Consider the following 22,426-nt stretch of genomic DNA (forward strand, 5'->3'; position numbering starts at 1 on the left):
GCTGCTTTCTCAACTGGGATTACTTGGCTCTACGGTATTACTTTGGAATATGTATACGTTAAAAAAAGGAGAGTAAAGGGAGTCGAAGATGCACGGAACGACGGAATGAAAAAGACATTCACCGATCACACAAAACACTAACCGGGAAATGGGAATAATACTGGTTATTTTATTATTACAGCGGGTCCTGTCAGTGGGTTGGGTATAAACTATGTGGACTAAAGTATGTGGACACGTTGATTTTTTGCTTAATTCAAGATTTTTTGCTAAATTTAAGAATTTTTTTGGGCTTAATTCAAGATTTAAGAAAACAAAAATCTTCAATTAAGTAAAAAGTTAATTGAAGAATTTTTTTTTTTTTTTGCTTAATTCAACATTTTTTTCCTTAATTCAAGTTCATTTTTATCATTTATTTATTTATTTATTTGCTTAATTTCAATTCAAGACTGTGGAATTTTTGAATTCACAAAAACATCCCACGGGCCAGATTGGAACCTTTGGCGGGCCACATTTAGCCCCCGGGCCGCATGTTTGAGACCCCTGGTTTAGTGGGAAATGTGAAGAAAGTAGATGGTTAATTGTGGTAGAAAACAATTATTTACAGTCAGAGCATGAAAAATATTTTAGAAATTTAGAGATAGAACATTAAAAATCATAGTCATGGATTTAAAAAAAAAAAAAAAAATCAATGCTGAGGGAAATTAAGTTAAAACCATCTCTGAGCCGTTTTAAGCAAAGATTACAATTTAAACCAAACTAACTAATGCAATGATATTTATCCCATAATATAAAACTATATTATTCCATTAGTCATTATTGTTTTGTAACCCAGACCCCTGTTTGAAAAGAAACACCTGAATTCAACGTGTCCACATACTTTTGTCCACATAGTTTATAGCCAACCCACTGACAGGACCCACTGGAATGAAAAAAATCCACATTAAAACCACTTTCCCTGTCAGTGTCTTTATGTGATGGTTTGATCGGTGAATATAAGACGGATGCACTGCACATTTGTCCAGTTTTGTGACCTTTGACCCTTCTACCACCGCCACTAAAATGCTGCTTTAGTGGAATTATTCTGATAGGAAGAAGAATGCAGCTTCAATTATATTAACGTGAATTCATCATGTGTCGCAACTTTGTTAAAATGAAAAATAAAGGAATGCTATGAACTGAAAGTAATTTTTTTTTTTTTTAATTTCGCTCCAGTTTCAAACATTTTTTTCCCGCAGTGACATTATTTCCAGCTCTAAAACTACCAGCTGTGCTTCACTTTAAAGCTTTATTATTAATGCTGCGCTGTTTTCTCCACTGGAATGAGACGTTTTATTTTCTAAATCTACTGCATTTTGTTCCTTGTGAAGGCGTAATCATCTGTTTTATATGAAAATCCATATAATCCTTTATGAAACACCTGAAATAAAACCTGCCCATGAGGGACGATAAAACCAAAGAAAAGTCTGAACATGAAACAGCGCAAAGCCACTGTGTGTCATAATGTAATAGAAATAAAAACCGACATTTTTTCCAGTGTGCAGAGTGTGTAGAATACTTTAAATCGGTTGACTGTTCCATCTTTTTTGTTTTTTTGTTCTCATATTTCCATCCAGAGGGTCAACGTGCTGTTTATCATCTTCCATCTTTATGGGTTGGTTCTGCTGCCTGTCACTACTGGATCAGCTGACCATTTATTCATGTGTGTTAACGCTAACTCTACTGGGACAAACTGACCCAAATGCATTGCCAGAGACGTTCAGTTATTTTGCGCTTCAGATGACTTAAATTGCGTTAAAATTTTTAATCAGATTAATCATGATGATGGATTAATCTGCGTTACTGTGTTAACCCTTGTATGGTGTTTGGGTCTGTGGGACACGTTTTAATTTCTTATTAGCTTACCGGCCGATAGGCTGTAAGCTGTTGTCGTCATGCAGCCTCTGGCGTCGTCATCATCTGTTGTCGTCGTCTGTCGTCATCTGTCGTCTGTCATCGTCGTCATCTGTCGTCATCGTCTGTCATTGTTGTATGTCGTCGTCATCGTCTGTTGTCATCTGTCATCGTTGTCTGTTGTCGTCGTCTGTCGTCGTCTGTCATCATCTGTCGTCTGTTGTCGTTGTCTGTCATCGTTGTCTGTTGTCGTCGTCTGTCGTCGTCTGTCATCATCTGTCATCATCTGTCGTCTGTTGTCATCGTCTGTCATCGTCGTCTGTTGTCGTCATCTGTCGTCGTCTGTCGTCATCTGTCATCGTCGTCATCTGTCGTCATCGTCTGTCGTTGTCGTCTGTCATCGTCTGTCGTCATCTGTCATCGTCTGTCGTCATCTGTCGTCTGTCATCGTCGTCATCTGTCGTCATCGTCTGTCGTCGTCTGTCGTCGTCATCTGTCGCCTGTTGTCGTCGTCTGTCGTCCATTACAAAACTTTCAATCGTCTTCTTCTCCTAAACTACAATTCCGATTGACTTCAAACTTGGTATACAGCTTCTTTATGATGATGTCAACAAAAGTTAGTGAAATTATTTGGATCTGGATCTGACTCTGGTTTTGGTGCGACTTTGAAAAATTTCCCCATTATAAGACACAAGAAGTGCCGGTAAGCTACAGGGCCATTGGTCCTATTTTTGAAAGAAAAATGATGAGAAATTATTTTTCAGTGAATTATTTCCTCATATTTCCTCTTCTATCTTGTCCTGCTTCTGTTTTTAAGTAGAGTTCTCCGTTTTTAATTCGTCTTTGTCACTTTTGCTTTTGGTATTTCTGATATGTCCTTTGGATGTTTCAAATGTCTTCTTCTGTCTCGGCTATATTGTAAATGAGGTTGCATCCTCAATATATCTCTGAGTTTAAATAAAATAAAGGTTATAGTGATTATATTACATTTTACCAAAAAAAAACCCAACTAAAAACAAGTAGCACTTTAATTCATAAATGTGATCTAGCAAAGGCCAAAAGTAAACATATATGCTTTTTATATTGCTTGTAATTGGGATGAAGTAAACATCTGTTGAGTATTTTAAGACAAAATTGTTTGATTATGTTGAATTAAAAACCCACAAATGCAGCGGGTCCACCAGACCCACGAACACTGGCTGAAGAACAAAAAATATGAACACCACACAAGGGTTCATTTTGACAGCCCTCATAAATCTATATATCTGCCATAGTGAATATACTATAATATCTATAATAATACTGATCTTCCTGCTACATTTTATATCATCTCTTGACATTTTTGGTCTTCATTGTCTTAGCTTCTTATTTTTTTTAACTGTGTACACTTAATTATTAATAGTTTATTTAATGCTGCAATGATTAACCGTTTTATTTGCAGTATTTCCTACACTGCAGGCCCCATCTTATGTCTTTTAGTTTGATCAAAGTGCTTAGTGCAGGGGTGTCAAACATGCGGCCCGGGGGCCAAAACCAGCCCTCCAAAGGGTCCAATCCGGCCCGCGGGATGAATTAGTGAAATGCAAAAATTACACTGAAGATACTAACAATCAAGGATGTTAAAATAATTTTAGGTCAATTTCATCTGAAGTGGGTCAGACCAGTGAAATACTATCATAATAAACTATAAATAATGAAAACTACAAAATTTTCTCTTTGTTTTGGAGTAAAAAAAAAAAAAAAAAAAGTAAAATTACACAAATGTTAACATTTACAGACTAGCCTTTTACAAAAAATGTGAAAAACCTGAACAAATATGAACAATCTGAAATGTCTTAAGAGAATTAAGTGTAATTGCACTAATATTCTGTCTGTTATTAAATGTTTTGTGTATCTGTAGATCCACTGTGATCTGTACATTGTAATGAACATGTGAAAATGAGAAGCTGAGGCCAAATAATGGCATAAATTGTTAAAAATTGCACTTTTTTTCTTAATAAATTTCATTTTGCTCATGGTTGTTCATGTTTTTCCACATTTTTTTGAAGGATAGTTTGTAGGTGTAAAAATTTTGATAGTATACAGTAATTTTACTCTTTTCGCTCTAAAACAGAAATTAGACATACAAATTTTGGAATAGATATTATTTATGTATTATTGTGTTATTATTTTAATCATCACCGGCCCACTGCAGGTCATATTAGGCTGTATGTGGCCCCTGAACTAACATGAGTTTGACACCCCTGGCTTAGTGGAAGGCAGCTGGGCACCTTTTAGATTTTATCAGACTCATCCAACACCTCTGATAAGATGTATTAACATGGATGCTAACGTTCCAACAATAATCAGAAAAGTCGCCCAATCAGAATAAAAAGGCCTCGTGCATCATCTCAATCTGAAGAGTTCGATCAATCAGGTTAAAAACTAGATTATGAGGAAAATATTAACCCTTAATGACCATGTAAACACTTAATCTGATTGTTTCTCTGTTTGGAATAAATCCATTATTTCTGTACATCTTTAGCCCCAAACATACAGGAGGCAAATAAAATAAACTTCTCTCTGGGTCATACGACTTTGTTTGCTGGAGATTTAAAAACCACGGAACACTTCCATGGTCATAAGACGACAAAAGGTTCTTAAAAATGAACGATGCTGGAATCTGGAATCCAAAAAATAAAAAGTACTTGAAAAGCATAAAAGAGCAAAATATTCAACATGATACAAGTGTTTTTGTTTTTTTTTGGCTGATTAGATGCTTCACAGTGGATGGAACCACATTTTACTGGTGTATTTCATTTGTAAACAGTTCACTTGGGTTGAATGGGGAGTCATTTACTGTATACTGAATCATTATCAGCGTCATAAACATCACCTTTATATTTTACCCTGACCACGATATGAGCCACTGGAGAAACAAGTTCTATAATGTATGATTCTATTCTCTAAAGCTGATTTATTCTACATATGGGCAAAAAGCAGCTGCTTACTGCGACAAATGTGATATAAAATGTTATATTTTGATTAGTGATTGTCAGATGAGTTCTTATTAAATAAACGGGCGACAAGTTTTCAAGTTTTTCTTGTTTTGTAAATTGTGTTTGATAAGATAATACTAAGGAAATACTAGGTTAGCTGCATTTTCTGCTGGAGCTGCCATCATAACTGTTTTCTCAAAAGGCTAAAACTTTCTTTTGGCTTCATTAAATTAAAATAATGCTGGATCTCAGTGTCTGCAACAACCTACTAACATTTATCTTAGCTACAGTTAGTTTAATAGCTAATATTAGTTGCTATTATCTTGCTAGCTAATGATACTAACAGTTAGCTTTCTGGCTACTGTTAGCTACTGGCTAATGTTAGCGCAGTTTTCTTACTGCCTAATACTAGCTGCATTTAGCTCACTAGGTAATATCAGCAACTTAATGGCTGAACTTTAGCCAGAATCACAGATAAATCCGATTAAAGACGCCCTTAGTCAGAAATTGTTGGTCAGAATACCTTTAACCCTTTAACGCCAAATGTATCATATTTGATGCATGAGTTTCGAAGCCCTTTACATGATCAGTGTGATATTTTTTTCCTTGAAAAACCTGATGGATACAATTAGATACATGCAATACACAGATAATCCAACGGGGGGCGGGATTCATTCACCAGAGGCCTTTCCAGTGACACTACAAGACTGTCATTAATGAGGAAGGAGGCAGAACTGGGACAATTTTGAAAAGGAATTACCAATTTGTTAGACATGTTTGTGTTATATTATGTTTTTGTTTGTTCAAAAATAATATTTGAGCATTGAGACCTGATGGATCAAATATGATACAAAAATGAAACTCATTCATGGAAATTAATATTCGAAGAAAAAAGTTTTTTGGGTTGTTCAGAAGGACCAATAAAAGCTCCAGTTTCAAAGAACTGGAATTTTCTGTCAAAGATTTAATGGTTTAGGCTTTACAGGGTTAAGGTAATGTTAGCAACAGTTGCCTGCTAGCTAACATTAGCTACAGTTGGCTTGTTGTCTATTACCAGCTGGCTGCTGTTACCTTGATTGTCTGATCTGTAAAAGCACATTTGTCAGATAATAAAATTGACATTAATTCAGCAGGTAAAACAACAGATATCATTACTTTATCAAATGTTAAATTCCAGAAATTGCACAAAATTGCTAGTGACAGGAAGTGGCTGCATTTTCACCCATTCAGAGAATAAATCAGGTTTTTGGTTTCAGTCAGACCGTGACAGTTCCCTTTATCTGTGGTCAATTTAACAGTGAAATATTTACATGATGTGAATGGGCGTGGACATAAATGACTGAATATTAAACTGAACTAGTTTCTTGTAAATAACTCAGTATCTTATTGCCATAATGGAGACAGCAGGTGTAATTCCTGCCTGGACCAGACGGGGGCATGGTCTGCCTCTCCATCTGTGATTCTGTCAGCGTTCTGCAGTCTCACCAGTGTTTGCTGTGCGGTGCAATAGCAGCTCCACTCATTACAGAAGCCGTTCCTCATCAGGATGCAGCAGGATGCAGCGAATAGAGATCAGGACGTAGAACCTGCATCGATCTGTGAAGGTGTTTGGATGTTTGATCTGGAACATCCTGTACTTCAGCTAATGAAGAGGAGCGACCAAATACACCCGATGAGGAGGAGAATCCTTTTACAATATGAAATACTCTTCTACCGTTAAAATACATAGTATTATAAAAAGTTAAATAGAGTGATTTTATACGGGGCTATAGGCAATCTACAGTATATACAACAGATTTATGATTATATCACAGGTTTTAGAATGAGCAGCAAAGACTGAAGAGATGAACACAGTGAAGAGCATCTGCTGAAACAGAAAACACATTTATCTGATTAAAGAATAATTAAAGTGTGTAGATCCTCATGTTAAACCCTTTTAAAGACAGTAATTATAGGTTTATGCTGGTTGAGATAAACCCTGTCTCACAAAAATTACATTCCAATGCAACCAAACTAACTGCAATTAGGTTTTGTTGTAAATATAACTCAGCCCAGATCTTGAATATTAACCCTTTCATGTATGATGTCTACATTTGTGGACACATAGTTGAAACTCACTTTCCAAAGGGTTATAATGGCAATATTCTCCAAACCACATGGGGGCAGTCTCTGTAGACCCTAAGCAGTACAATAACAAGACATATCGTCCTAGTTTTAGAATTTGGACTGATCTGTGATCTCATAAAGTTAACCTCCTGAAACCCAGATATGGGTTTACTGTCCACATCTGTGGACAAGAGTTTCACAGCTTTATACAAAAAAAAAAACAAAAAAACTGTCCACCACAAAGGACATTCCACAAAAATCCTAAAAAATGCATCTGAAAAAAAAAAACAAAAAAAACAAACTGTTGCATTATCGTTCTCTCTTTTTCTCTTCCTTTACTCTCTCTCTTTAACCCCAACTGGTCAAGGCAGACGGCCATCCTCCAGGAGTCTGGGTCTGCTCCAGGTTTCTGCTGTTAAAGGGAAGTGTTTCCTTCCACTGTCACCAGTCACTAGTGTTTGCTCCTGGAGGATTCTGTTGGGTTTCTGTAAACTGGCTTAGAGTCTGGTTTGGACCAACTCTATATGTAGGGTGTCATGAGATGACTTTTGTTTTGATTTGGTGCTATATAAATAAAATTTGATTGATTGATTGATTTCATTGGTTTTCCCCTGTACGTCGCTTTGGAAAAAAGCGTCTGCCAAATGCATAAATGTAAATGTAAATTATGATGTTTCAAAAATAGGCAATTATTTAATTTAAAAACCCCAAACTTGTACTTTCCTGGGTCTCTGGAGGTTAAAGGTGCGGGAGACTTTCATGACCAATTTTTCATCAGATCTGTCAAACCTCATTCACATCCTCAGTATCATGAACCTGTAAGTCTTTCTGTCATTACTCACCTGAATCTCTTCCCTCACGTTGAAAAATTTCGCAGTGCCATCCACCATAAACAAACCGTGTGTTTACAAACAGAGTCGGGAGCTTACTCGGGCATCTTTGGAATTTTGTCAGGATTGCATTGTGGGAAGCAGAGGTTCATGCAGTCGCCTGGCACCGGCACGGGAGCTCCGCTTGCTCCGCCTTTTCCGCTTTCACATTTCAGCCATTTACGCGTCGTGTTTATTGCAGCCATATAATATCATATGGCTGTACTGCCGCTGGTGCTGCCAGGCGGCTGCGCGAACCTCCATTTTCCACAACGCACATCGCAACAAAATTCCAAAGATGCCCGAGTTAGCTCCCAGCTCTGTTTGTAAACACATGGTTTGTTTCTGGTGGATGACACTTCGAAATTGTTCACCGTGAGGGAAGAGATTCAGGTGAGTAATCACAGAAAGACACACAAATTTGTGATACATATGCCACGTTTCCACTACGTGGTACCGGCTCGACTCAACTCGACTTTTTGAGTTTCCATTACGAAAAGGACCTGGAATCTGGTACCTGGTACTAGTTTTTTGGTATCAGCTTCCGCCGAGGTTCCAGGACTGGGGACCAGATTCTAAAACATGACGTATAAACTCTGCAGACCACTGATTGGTCAGAGAGTTGTCGCTGTGACCCACCGTTTTACAAAAAACAGATGCAGAAGTTTACAGTAAATATTGCGGTAGGTTAATCCACATGATGACAGCCCACAAAACTACACCATGGTTTGTCGAGGAGGTTCAGACGTAAAATTCAGCATGAGCTTGATGAGACAACACGCAACGAGCAAGTTTATCAGCAACTCTCTGAGCAGACGACACGGAAGTAACGCACCGCATCGCTACGACGTCCAGGTACTGTAAAGTCTGTAGTATCCTGTAATGGAAACGGTCTCCAGGAATAGGACCTGGTACCCGAGTCGAGCCAAGCTGAGTTGAGCCGGTTCCACGTGGTGGAAATGCGGCATTAAGCGATGACTGGGGTTTTACAGATCTGATGAAAAACTGGTGATGAAAGTAAAAATCTTCTTAATAAAACCATATTTAAAAAAAAAAAAAAAGAAATCAAAATGCATTTCAACTTTAGCCTAATTTTGAGAAATAAAATCAACCTAAAAAAATCTCAATACTTTTTTTTTTTCATAATTCATGCATGAAAGGGTTAATGTATTTTTTTTTCTACCAAAAGATCTGATCATATGATTCCCAAGTATTTCATTTGGTGAATGTGCTCTTTCTATTACTGATGGGAACCATGATGAAAATGACAAAGATGATCCATATGTTCTAACATCTGCCTTCCAAACGCTCCAGACGTCTGTCAAATTGATTCAATAATAGGAAATATGAGACGCTTGGGCCTGTCTGTATATTATTTGGTGTGTCAGTATTAACAGGCATCCAGGGAAAGAACACCATGGCATGGGTTTGAATAACAGTGATAGAGGAAATAACATGATTTGCAGATAGCATTTGGAGTTCGAACTTACACAGCATCATATATATATATATATAAATATATATTTATATATATTTATATTTAACACCTCTTTCTTTTAAATTGTGCAAAACTCTGTAGAGTGCAATCGACAAATACCTGACACGTCTTTCCACTTCCATGTCCCTGAAAATCAAATGAAGGGGTTGATTATAGGACAACGTCATACAAGCCAAGCTGCATGTGGGGGGGCAGAGTCTCGGTCTCATATTAGAGTCCCAGCTCCAGAACCAGGAAGTCAATGTGGTCCTTGTCTTTGGTCTTGAAGGCCTCGGCGATGATCCGAGCGGCGTCCTTGTGCTCGCGGCCTCTCAGGGAAACGCCGTTGACCTCCAGGATCACCTGACCCACCTTCAGCTGACCACAGTTATGGGCCGAGCCTCCTTTCTGTTAGAGGGGAGGGGGTGAGGGGGGGTGGACAACATTCAGACATATTTAGAAGGGTCGTTACAGTCAGGGTCAGGTAAGTGTTTTACCCTTTATCAGACAAGTGACTATTTTTGGTCACTTCCACATACAGTTCGAGAGTGAAAGCGAAGAGTAATTCCTACAACAGAAAGTGTAACTGCCACATCTGAACTTAAAGATAAGAAATGAGGAGATAATTAAAACAGCAGTTGAAGAAAGTGTCTCCTCTTTGTTTTGTTGATTTAATGCTTGTTTTCTTAAATGTTTATTCATTTTCTTGATTATTTTTTCTTACTTTTCTTGGTTAATTCCTTCACTTTTGTTCATCTTGTTGATTTGATGTGTATTTTCTTCATTGAATTTTCATTTTTATTTATTTTCTTGATCATTTTTTTCTGATTTCTCTTGGTTAATTCCTTCATTTTTGTTCATTTTGCCGATTTGATGCATATTTTCTTCATTGAATTTTCATTTTTTCTCATTTTTTTTGATTGTTTTTTCTTATTTCTCTTGGTTAATTCCTTCATTTTTTATTCATTTTGTTGATTTGATGCATATCTTCTTCATTGAATTTTCATTTTTATTTATTTTCTTGATCATTTTTTTCTGATTTCTCTTGGTTAATTCCTTCATTTTTGTTCATTTTGCCGATTTGATGCATATTTTCTTCATTGAATTTTCATTTTTACTCATTTTTTTGATTGTTTTTTCTTATTTCTCTTGGTTAATTCCTTCATTTTTATTCATTTTGTTGATTTGATGCATATCTTCTTCATTGAATTTTCATTTTTATTTATTTTCTTGATCATTTTTTTCTGATTTCTCTTGGTTAATTCCTTCATTTTTATTCATTTTGTTGATTTGATGCATATTTTCTTCATTGAATTTTCATTTTTACTCATTTTGTGGATTTTTTTTTGTTATTTCTCTTGGTTAATTCCTTCATTTTTGTTCATTTTGCTTATTCGATGCATATTTTCTTCATTGAAATTTCATTTTCACTCATTTCAGATTTCTCTTTTTTACCTCCATTTTTGTTCATTTTGCTAATTTAATACATATTTTCTTTACTGAATTTTCATTTTTATCCATTTTCTTGATTAGTCGTTCTTATTTCTCTTGGTTAATTCCTTCATTTTTGTTCATTTTGTTGATTTGATGCGTATTTTCTTCATTGAATTTTCATTTTTATTTATTTTCTTGATTGTGTTTTCTTAATTCTCTTGGTTAATTCCTTATTTTTTGTGCTTTTTTCTGATTTAATGCTAATTTTCTTCATTAAATTTTCAGTTTTATTAATTTTCTTGATTATTTTCTCTTATTTCTCTTGGTAAATTCCTTCATTTTCCTTCACACATCTTTTTTACAATCAAAACTGAACATTTTCTGTAAAACATTTTGGTGCCTATATAAGAAACGAGGCTGTAATTCACAGCAGCAGTTGCAGAAAGTGTCTGCAGACTGTGTTAGATGACATTTGTTCTTGTCGGAGCAGATAAACAGAGGCCGGGTTAATCCGTCCCCCGCTCTGGACTTACAGGACATGTTTAATTGCTGTGACATTCAATTACAGAGTGGCAGGTTAAAGCATCACTGCAGGACACGGAGGCATTAATGACGCATTTAGCTTCAGCTTCAGCTAACTCTGACTGAGGGAATGAAGCAGACGCTGTGTGCCTTTACACCCATCATTAATAATCCACCACTTCCACCTCCAATGCAGCAGATCACAGTGACCTGCAGCACAAGAGATGAAAATGCACCGTGGACTAAAAAAACAACAGCCCAGAGTTAAAGGAAAAACACCTACAGCAGCAAAAGCAAAGATTCACCTTCAATACACAGTCTGCTAATAATGATAATAACGAACAGTGACCAAGACTGTGTCCTTCAGCGTTAAATTCATCTGTACAGTTCTGTGTAAAAGTCCTGGTCTAAAATACATATGCATTTATGTCTGTACTTAGATCCAATCTGATATATGTGAAGGACGAACAGCAGGAAAAATGAAAGTTTCAGGGAAAAAACAGCTTCGATAAACCAAAGTGGTAGAATTTAGTGTGATAATTTCCTTAAATTTCTTGATTAATGCCTTCATTTGTGTTCATTTTGTTAATTTAATGCTTATTTTCTTCATTTTGATTTAATTTTAATTTTAATTGATTTTCTTGGTTATTTTTTTCTTAATTGTCTTGGTTAATTCCTTCATTTTTGTTCATTTTGTTAATTTAATGCTTATTTTCTTCATTTTAATTTCATTTTAATTGATTTTCTTGGTTATTTTTTTCTTAATTGTCTCGGTTAATTCCTTCATTTTTGTTCATTTTGTTAATTTAATGCTTATTTTCTTCATTTTAATTTCATTTTAATTGATTTTCTTGGTTATTTTTTTCTTAATTGTCTCGGTTAATTCTTTCATTTTTGTTCATTTTGCTCATTTAATGCTTATTTTCTTCATTGAATTTTAATTTATAATAATTTTCTTGATAATTCTTATCTTAATTCTCTAGGTTAATTCCTTTATTTTTGTTCAATTTGTTGATTTAATGCTTATTTTCTTTATTGTATTTTCATTTTTATCTATTTACTTGATAATTTTCTCTTAATTCCCTTGCTTAATTCCTTAATTTTTGTTCTTTTTTCTGATTTAATGCTTATTTTCTTCATTGTATTTTCATTTTTCTTTATTTTCTTGATTGTTTTTTCTTAATTGTCTCAGTTAATTCCTTCATTTTCATTCTTTTTCTGATTTAATGCTTATTTTCTCCATTTTATTTCCATTTTTCTTTCTTTTGTTGATTATTTTTTATTATTTCTCTTGATTAATTGCTTAATTTTTTTTATTTTGCTAATTTAATGCTTATTTTCTTTATTTTATTTTAATTTTTTATTTTCTTGATTGTTTTTTCTTAATTCTCTGGGTTAATTCCATCATTTTTGTTCATTTTGTTAATTTAATGCTTACTGTCTTCATTTTAATTTCATTTTAATTGATTTTCTTGGTTATTTTTTTCTTAATTGTCTCAGTTAATTCCTTCATTTTTGTTCATTTTGCTCATTTAATGGTTATTTTCTTCATTGAATTTTCATTTATAACAATTTTCTTGATAATTCTTATCTTAATTCTCTAGGTTAATTCCTTTATTTTTGTTCATTTTGTTGATTTAATTCTTATTTTCTTTATTGTATTTTCATTTGCATTTATTTTCTTGATAATTTTCTCTTAATTCTCTTGTTTAATTCCTTTTTTTTTGTGATTTAATGCTTATTTTCTTCATTGTATTTTCATTTTTCTATATTTTCTTGATTGTTTTTTCTTAATTGTCTCAGTAAATTCCTTCATTTTTCTTCATTTTGCTGATTTAATGCTTATTACCTCCGCCAGGAGGTATTGTGATCAATTTGCTTTGTGTGCGTGTGTGTGTTTGTTTGTTTGTCTGTTAGCAAGATAACTCAAAAAGTTATGGATGGATTTTCATGAAATTTTCAGGAAATGTTGATACTGACACAAGAAAGAAATGATTAAATTTTGGTGGTGATCGGGGGGGCAGATCTGTCTTGGCAGAGGTCTGCGCTCTCTGATTGCTTTTCTTGTTTACTTCATTGAATTTTAGTAAGTAAGTAACGTTTATTCATAAAGCGCTTTTCACAGATAAAAATCACAAAGTGCTGTACACAAAATGGGGTCATTTTTTCTTAATTCTCTTGTTTCTTGGTGGGGGGGCAGATCTGTCTTGGCAGAGGTCTGCGCTGTCTGAGTGTTTTCCTTGTTATCATTGTCAACCTAATTGATGATCTATTTTTTATTTCTACCATCAGTTTTTTTCATTTTTTGCAGCGTTTCCTTACAGACAAACCGACAGAAACAGTTTTTTTCATCCAGTGTCTACTGGGACAGAGTGAATATATATATAGAAAGGAAAAGTATGGATTTGTGAAAAGCTGAGTCAAGGTGTATGTTAGTGTCAGATATCAGCTGTAGATTTGACAAAACAGGACACAATGATACTATATGATAGTAATAAACAGGCTGATCAGATGACCTTTGACCTCAGTTTACAATGGAGAACAGGTTCTGAAGAAATAAGTTACAGTTAAAGGTCAGGATCATGTTTTGCTGCCATTTTACCCAAACTACATTGGATAAATTTATTGGATGAAATAATTTTATCCAATGCAAAAAAAGTCCTTTCGTCTTGGAGCTGCACTGGATAAATTAATTTTTTCCATTAATGTTTATCACAAAGCATCTGTCTTTATAACATAGTTTTATTTCCATTCACATCACTGTATCATGTTCTGGTCAAAAGCCTCGCAATAAACTATAAAGCCTGTTAAATCATTAAACAAGTGGTGCCAGGTGCAATAAACCCCGCCCCTAGCAGATATTTCACCTATTATAAGTAAATGGGAAAATGTTAAAAAATTACAAAAAATTTGAATTTTGACCTACTTTTCCAAAAATGTAATGACATCTATTCTGGGTCACTGGCAATCTATAAACCCAATTTGGTATGAATTCAAGCAATAGTTTTGCTGCATTTTAAAGAAACACAATACACTGACCTTCTAAAGTGTCATAAATAATTCAGACTTAATTCTTGTTTTTAACATCTACATGTTGTTCTTTACTGAATGAATGTGTTTCCCATTATCAGTAGTTGAACAGAGTCAGTTCATTGGTTGTATTTTTGTTTAACTGACACTGTGTCGTCTTTGTTGAGTGATTAAAACAATAGAATACATTCATTTTATCCATTAGTGGTGTTTCCAAACCACTCAGTGATGTCACCGGTGAGAATCCCTCTGCAGGTCTGGACTTCAGAATGATGAAGAAGAACCTTCACACAGTTTTCAGCCACGTTTAGGAACAAATGTGAAGCAGATGAAGAAGCAGTTTCAGTTTTAACACAAAGTTTTATCTTCTTTACTGTCACTCAGGCTGCAGTTAAGATTTCATGTGTTAATGATTTACAGGTCAATGTGAGGAGGAGGTGTAATAAAGTAATCGTGTCATTCCTGAACAGAGCTGAGGAATCATTACAGGGTGTTGGATCGACAAACACAGACCAGGAGGATTTTACTGTAAATTCAAATGGAGAGAGGTTTGGTGAGTCCGTGTGTTAAAGGATAATTCACATATCAGAGAAAATGGCTGAGAGAGCTCTTTTTGAACATTTCCTGAGTTGTCATGTGTGTTCAGAGACGTTCAGAGACCCTATGTCTCTGAGCTGTAACCACAGCTTCTGTTCAAACTGCCTGAAGGAATTCTGGGAACAAACTAAGAACAAAAGCTGTCCCATTTGTAAAAGAAAATCTTCTAAATTCGAACCACTTGTGAACTTCAGTCTGAAAGAACTGGCTGATTCATTTGCTGGGAGACTGAAAGTTGGATCATCTGAGACAGAAAGAAGAGAAAAGAAGGTGGTCTGCACAAAACATCAAGAAGAACTTAAACTGTTCTGTAAAGATGAAAAGAGACCTGTGTGTTCTATCTGTGATTTTCCTCATGATCGTGAACACACTGTGGTTCCTGTAGGAAAAGCAGTTACTGAAATGAAGGATCAGCTGAAATCTGACTTAGAGTCTCTAAAGAACAAGAAGAAGAAATACAAGCAAACACAGAAAACATACGATGCAATAATCCAACACTTAGAGAAACAGGTTTTGTTCACAGAGAATCAGATCAGAACAGAGTTCAACAAACTCCAGCAGTTCCTGAAAGAGGAAGAGGAGTCCAGACTGGCAGCTCTGAGGGAGGAAGAGGAGCAGAAGAGGAGGAGTGTGATCAGAGAGATGAAGAGGATTGAGGAGCAGATGTCCTCTGTGTCAGACAGTATCTGTGCTGTTGAAGAAGAGCTGCAGAAAGCCAGCGCTCCATTCCTCATCAGTTGTAAAGACACTCAGAGCAGAGCCAGAGCCCAGTGCTCAGTGTCAGAGCCACAGCTGATCTCAGGAGCACTGATCCATGTGGACAAACACCTGGGCAACCTGTCCTTCAGAGTCTGGGACAAGATGAGGGACAAGGTCCACTTCAGCCCCGTCATCCTGGACCCAAACACTGCACATGGATGCCTCCATCTGTCTGATGATCTGACCAGTGTGAGACGTGGAGACACTATTTATCAGCATATTCCTGATAATCCAGAGAGAAACATTATCTATGGCAATGTTTATGGCTCTGAGGGCTTCAACTCAGGGAAACACAGCTGGGACGTGGAGGTGGGAGACCATCCTGAATGGAACATCGGTTTGGTTAAAGAGTCAGCTGACAGGAAGGGAGAGGCATTTGCTTCACCAGAATATGGAATCTGGTGTTTACGTCATTGCAGTGGAGAATACACTAATGGTGCTGGTCGGACTGTGACAGTGCAGACGAGTCCACAGAGGATCAGAGTTGAACTGGACTATGACAGGGGGGAGGTGTCCTTCTACAACGCTGAAGACAAGACTCACATCTACACCTACACAGACACTTTCACTGAGAAACTCTACCCTTACTTTTATATAGGAGAAGCTGGTGATGCTAAAACCACTGATATTAAAATGTGTCAGAGGAAGATTTCTCTGTTGTTTACGTAGAAATGAAAATGTGAACGATAGATTGTGTTTTAATTTTTCCAAAACCAGTCATATTAATACATGTAGATGTGAAATGTATAAAACCTGTTTAACTGAGTAGAATGGAACAAACAGTGAACACTGAGGTGATTTATATGTTAATTATATGAAAAATATTATGTTTTTATTGATCAGATGAAATGAAAGTCACTTTGTCTCATTACCTCCACCAAGGAACAGGAGGTCATGTTTTCATCAGGGTCTGTTTGTCTGTCTGTTAACAAGATAAGTCAAAGTTATGGAAGGATTTTGATGAAATTTTCAGGCAATGTTGATTCTGGCACAAGGAACAAATGATTAATTTTGGTGGGGATTGGGGGGGGGGCATCTGATCTGCTTTGGCAGAGGTCTGCTTTTCTAGTTTTATTCATGTTATTCATATTTTAACCTGCAGGTTTTGTCAGTCAGATTCAACTATAGAATGATTATTAATGTGAAACTGATGGTTTAGTTTGAATCAATATTAAACTAGAAGCACTCGGAGAGCGCAGACCTCCACCAAGGCTGCTCAGTGCCCCCCCCCCCCCCCCCCCCCCCGTGGGCCTCCCCACCCCCGATCACCACCAAAATTTAATCATTTCTTCCTTATCCCATTTCCAACAAACCCTGAAAATTTCATCCAAATCTGTCCATAACTTTTTGAGTTATGTTGCACACTAACGGACAGACAAACAAACAAACAGACAAACAAACAGACAAACAAACCCTGGCAAAAACATAACCTCCTTGGCGGAGGTAATGATATGATGATGTGAACAGACGTTAAAGGACAGGTGTATTGAAGTAAATGTAGGTGAATTCATGGTTCTGGTTGTAATATGGGTTCAGATACTGATTCTTCTGCTCTTTGGACCCGACTTATCACTCTGTTCTTCTTCCTTTTAATAGAAATAATGTTCTGCTGGATTTATCTGCACTCATTTTCTATCAGGTGCTGAGATTTACATGAACAGAAACAGAGGAAACTGAGGAGTTTTTACACCTTTTACTTTCAGATTCACAGCTTTTAAAAACAGTTCAATCAGACGTTTGACTCACTGGGATTCATTTTTGGAGACAAAATCCACGTCCTGGTTCTTTGTAAAGGTTAAAGGTTGAAACTTCATGTGTTTGAATTCAAACAATCCCATGTTATTTTCCACAGTTTCGTCTGTTTCCTGCTTCAGAAAATCTGCACCGGATTAGTTTCATTCACAAGTCTGAGAAGAACATCACAGAAACATTTGATATATTTCAGTAACTGCAGACTTTGTCCCATGTACAGTTTATTTACATTTATAAGTTTAAGGTGAACGGGGATTTATTGTCGTGTGTGTGTCATTGATGTAATAAATGGATAAAAGTGGAATGTTTGTGTTGTGTTTTATCTGTTTGTCTCATTTGACACAATTTTAAATTTAAAGTCATTAAATGCTGAGTTAACAGAAAAGAATCTGCAGATGAAGGATTTGTAGAAGGTCTGAAACATGTCAGGATGGAACAGATGTTTAAAGATCAGCATCTGGGAGATTATTGGCAAAACTGGAGACAAGATTTAAAACTCAATGTTCCTATTTACAAAGTACAAACAAATAGAACATATTTAAGTTTTAGGTGAACGTTGATTTATTGTCATGTGCGTCTCATTTATGTAATAAAAGGATCAAACTGGGATTTGAATTTCCAGAACCTTCCAGTGTGTTTAGACACTCAGTGAACCTGGCGTCTGTAAACATTTGAGCCTCTGAGAATGTGATCAAGTGAAAATAAAAACTGGAAATAAAGCATCTGTTTACACTGACTCTGAAATTCAACATAATGATAAGATTTACATTCATATATTTGACATGGACATAACAGTAACAGTGGAACTGATACATACAATATGAATAAGAATCAGATGAACTGTTTTCAGTGTTTGCACAGAGAAAAAATAATTTACTAAACCTGTCCACTGGAGGCTTTTGATTAAAGAAGTAAAAACAATACAATACAGATAATAAAACACTACAATCTATAACAAATAATCATGTGAGAACAGCATTAGTTCAGTTTCAGCCTCAGTTTAACACCTCTATGAAAAACATTAAAATATGCTGTGTTTTTAACCAATAATATGGCAGTTACCACTGAATGAGTCCCATGAACTGACTCTGTTCAACTATGATAATGTGAAATAAATTCATTCAGTGAAGAACATGTAGATGTTAAAACCAAGAATTAAGTCTGAATTATTTATGGCGCTTTACAAGGTAAATGTATTGTGTTTAAGATGTGACAATGATGCTTTTGCAGCGGTTTTTGTACATATGTTTTATTGTCAGATTTTTTAATGATTTAACAGGTTTTATAGTTTATTGTGAAGCTTTTGACCAGAACATGATACAGTGACAGGAATGGAAGTAAAACTGTGTTATAAAGACAGATGCTTTGTCATAAATATAGAGAATTTACATCAGATTTTTTGCAGATATTTTCAATTATTTATCAAAATGCAGGTTTGACTCTAAGGTTATTCCTATATATTTATCAATCTCAACATCATGGATGATTTCATTATTTTATTTCTATCATCATCTTTTTTTTTTTTTTTTTTTTTGCATCATTTCCTTACAGAGAAACAGGCCGAAACAGTTTTTTTCATTCAGTGTCTACAGGAACAGAGTGAATATATATTGAAATGAAAAGTATGGTTTTGTGAAAAGTTGAGTCAAGGTGTATGTTAGTGTCACATATCAGCTGTAGATTTGACTAAACAGCAAGTAAGTTTAAGTTTAAGTTTATTAGTTTGATCCCCATTAGCCGCTGCATACCACAGCAGCTACTCTTCCTGGGGTCATCAACAACACAAAAACAAAGCACCACAATTTCCCCCAATTCACTCAACAAATTCATTTTTTTTCCGTTAATGTTTATCACAAAGCATCTGTCTGTATAACAATTTTATTTCCATTCCTGTCACTGTATCATGCTCTGGTCAAAACCCTCGCAATAAACTATAAAGCCTGTGAAATCATTACCTCTGCCAGGAGGTACTGTGATCACTTTGATTTGTGTGTTTGTGTGCGTGTGTGTTTGTTTGTTAGCAAGATTACTCAAAAAGTTACTGACGGATTTTCATGAAATTTTCAGGAAATGCTGATACTGGCACAAAGAAGAAATGATTAAATTTTGGTGGTGATGGGGGGCAGATCTGTCTTGGTGGAGGTCTGCACTCTCCGATTGCTTTTCCTGTTTTTGTTTTTTCTGATTTAATACTTATTTTCTTCATTTTATTTTCCTTATTTTCTTGATTATTTTTTCTTAATTGTCTCGGTTAATTTCTTCATTTTTGTTCTTTTTTTCAGATTTAATGCTTATTTCTTCATTGAATTTTAATAAGTAAGTAAGTAAGTGAGTAAAGTTTATTTATAAAGTGCTTTTCACAGATAAAAATCACAAAGTGCTGTACACAAAATGGGGTCATTTTTTTCTTAATTTTCTTGTTTGATTCCTTAATTTTTGTTCTTTCTTTCTGATTTGATGCTTATTTTCTTCATTTTATTTTCATTTTTCTTTATTTTCTTGTTACCTCTGCCAGGAGGTATTGTGATCGCTTTGTTTTGTGTGTTTGCGTGCGTGTGTGTTTGTTTGCAAGATAACTAAAAAGTTATGGACAGATTTTCAGGAAATTTTCAGGAAATGTTGATACTGGCACAAGGAAGAAATTATTAAATTTTGGTGGTGATCAGGGGGCGGGGACACAGATCTGTCTTGGTGGAGGTCTGCGCTCTCTGAGTGTTTTCTTGTTTTTTATTATTTCTCTTGGTTAATTCCTTCATTTTTGTTCATTTTGCTGATTTAATGCTTATTTTCTTCACTTAATTTTCATTTTTAAACCTTTTAGGGATAATTTTTTCTTATTTCTCTTGGTTAATTCCCTCATTTTATTGATTCAAGACTATTTTGGCACACACCCTGTTGTTCAAACAATATGACATTTATTGCACTAATTTTCTGATGTTCTATATCAGATTTCATTCAAATATTTTTCTTCAGTTTTTTTTCCTATTTTGATATAATGACCTTTGACTTTACTTACTTTACTTGAACACTGACATGATCCGTCAATTAAACGTAGAAAAATAAATGATCTTCACCAGAAAAAATGCTAAATTCAGAGTATAATATTATAATAAATGGTGATAAATCACTTCAGAAAGATTAAATAGAGAGAAAAACTCATTTGGGAACTGCCATGAAAGTCCCATTGGATCCTTTTGGGTTAAACACTTCAGTTCCATTCATACTGAACATTACCGCAGCATATTTACAAAGAAAAGGAAACGCTGGACGGTGATGAGTCAATTGTCAGAAGGATCTTTGTGTTGGTGCAGAAAAAACTGGAACAGCTTCTGCCAACGTCATTCTTGATTTCCAAAGGCGGCCTTTGTTTTCTCCTGGCACCCATGCACCGACAGTTTTTGGTCAAGCGTCAAACCACCTGTCAACGCTGACAGTGTGTGTAGGCGACAAAAGGCAGACAGGCCTGACCAGCTGTTGGGTAAAGGTGCTTGATCACACAACACAGAGGAGGAAAATAAGTATTCACAGAGGTGTTTGTTTATTTGCACCGGCTTCGCTTTAAATGGAAAGTGGCCATGTGTTGTGGAAAGTCTGGAGGGGTGAAGTAAATGTCGAGGACAGTGGGAAAAATGACGTTTCGGCTCCAAATGGCTCCGACCAAGCACAGAAGGGCGCGTTGGCAACATGGACCTTCACCGCCGAGGGGACGGGTACAGAAGTGTCAGAACTGAAGGTAGGAAATACTGCCATGAGTCGGATGGAGTCAGGACAGCAATCAGGCATTCAGAAATAAAGGCTGGTTTTTGTTAAAGCTTCTGCAGTCGAATACAAGGCAAAGTTATTATCGTTAACGAAAACTAACGAAATGACGAAAACTAGAATTGTAAAAACATTTTCATTAACGGAAATAAATAGACTATAATTACATAAAAAAAAAAAAAGATAACTAACTGAAACTATATTGTGCGCTTACAAAACTAACCAAAAAATGATGGACAAAATTCCCTTTGTTTTCGTTTTTGTCTTTGTCAGTGTCGGATTGATATGAAATCAATTTATTTCCCTCGGGCAATTTTAGCTAGCAGCACCATACGACACTTAACGGGTCCGTCACTTCTTGTCACTTGTTGTTTAGAGTCGTCTTCTGGTCTCCACTCTACCTGGAAACGTGGAGACTAAAGTTGGGAGAAAGAACTAGAGTCCTGTATGAGATTTATTTGAATACGACGGAGAAGAAGAGAAAAGATATAGAGAAACTAAAACGAAACTAAAACTAAGCATTTAGAAAATAACGAAAACTAATAAAAACTAGCAAACCTGCTCTAAAAACGAATTAAAACTAACTGAATTAGAGAAAAAAAAAAGGTTAAAACTAAATAAAACTAAACTATAATGAAAAATAGGACCAATGGCCCTGTAGCTTACCGGCCAAATTAAAAGCTTTGGGAAATGTATCCAGATGCCATTTATTATCACCCAGTTATGTGTATTTATGATATTACAGAAATAGCCCATGTTTTGGTCATATTCCAATCAGATCTGTACAAAATTCAAATTCCAACTTAATATCATTGATACTTACTGATTCAATCCACTTCCTATCTCTTATAATGGGAAAATTTTTCAAAGTCGCATCAAATCCAGAATCAGATCCAGATTAAAATAACTTCAATACCTTGTGTTGACATCATCATACAGAAGCTGTATACCAAGTCTGAAGTCAATCAGAACTGGAGTTTGGGAGAAAAAGATGACTGAAATTTTTTCCCCATAAGAGCCCATGTTAAATTTTCCATAAGTTCCTGGATCCAGAAGAAGATCCTGATCAGCATGTGGACATTATGTTTTGGTCATCTCCCCATCAGGGCTGGACTGTAGAAATTTTAACTTGATATTGTTTATATTTACTGAGTTATTGCATCGATCCACTTCCTATCTCTTATAATGGGGAAATTTTTCAAAGTGGCACCAAATCCAGAATCAGATCTGGAGCCAAATAATTTCACTAACTT

General features: G+C 35.6%; 2 protein-coding genes and 1 long non-coding RNA gene across 3 annotated transcripts in view; 1 reads left to right on the forward strand and 2 right to left on the reverse strand.

Moving 5' to 3' along the window:
* Positions 1 to 1,181: 1,181 nt before the first annotated feature.
* LOC115426368 (uncharacterized) lies at positions 1,182 to 3,388 on the reverse strand. Its single transcript, XR_003936329.1, has 2 exons — positions 3,117 to 3,388; positions 1,182 to 1,839 (listed from the first exon to the last, which is right to left on the reverse strand). It is a non-coding gene; the product is annotated as an uncharacterized LOC115426368 (long non-coding RNA).
* Positions 3,389 to 9,326: 5,938 nt separating this feature from the next.
* Positions 9,327 to 22,426, reverse strand: part of whrnb (whirlin b) — a 280,302-nt gene continuing 267,202 nt past the window's right edge. Inside the window, exon 12 of the mRNA XM_030144436.1 lies at positions 9,327 to 9,728. Within this exon, the coding sequence (XP_030000296.1) occupies positions 9,552 to 9,728 (177 nt within the window). The 3' untranslated portion in view covers positions 9,327 to 9,551. The remainder of the gene's footprint in view (positions 9,729 to 22,426) is intronic.
* Positions 14,901 to 16,476, forward strand: LOC115426367 (tripartite motif-containing protein 35-like). The gene has a single exon (XM_030144443.1). The coding sequence runs from the start codon at positions 14,901 to 14,903 to the stop codon at positions 16,329 to 16,331; it is 1,431 nt and encodes a 476-aa protein (XP_030000303.1). The 3' UTR covers positions 16,332 to 16,476.

Source organism: Sphaeramia orbicularis, chromosome 9 (assembly GCF_902148855.1).
Source record: "Sphaeramia orbicularis chromosome 9, fSphaOr1.1, whole genome shotgun sequence".
Classification (NCBI taxonomy): Eukaryota; Metazoa; Chordata; class Actinopteri; order Kurtiformes; family Apogonidae; genus Sphaeramia; species Sphaeramia orbicularis.

Bases quoted from the DNA above. Each gene is read 5' to 3' on its own strand.
- LOC115426367 (XM_030144443.1), top strand. From the start codon at position 14,901: ATGGCTGAGAGAGCTCTTTTTGAACATTTCCTGAGTTGTCATGTGTGT.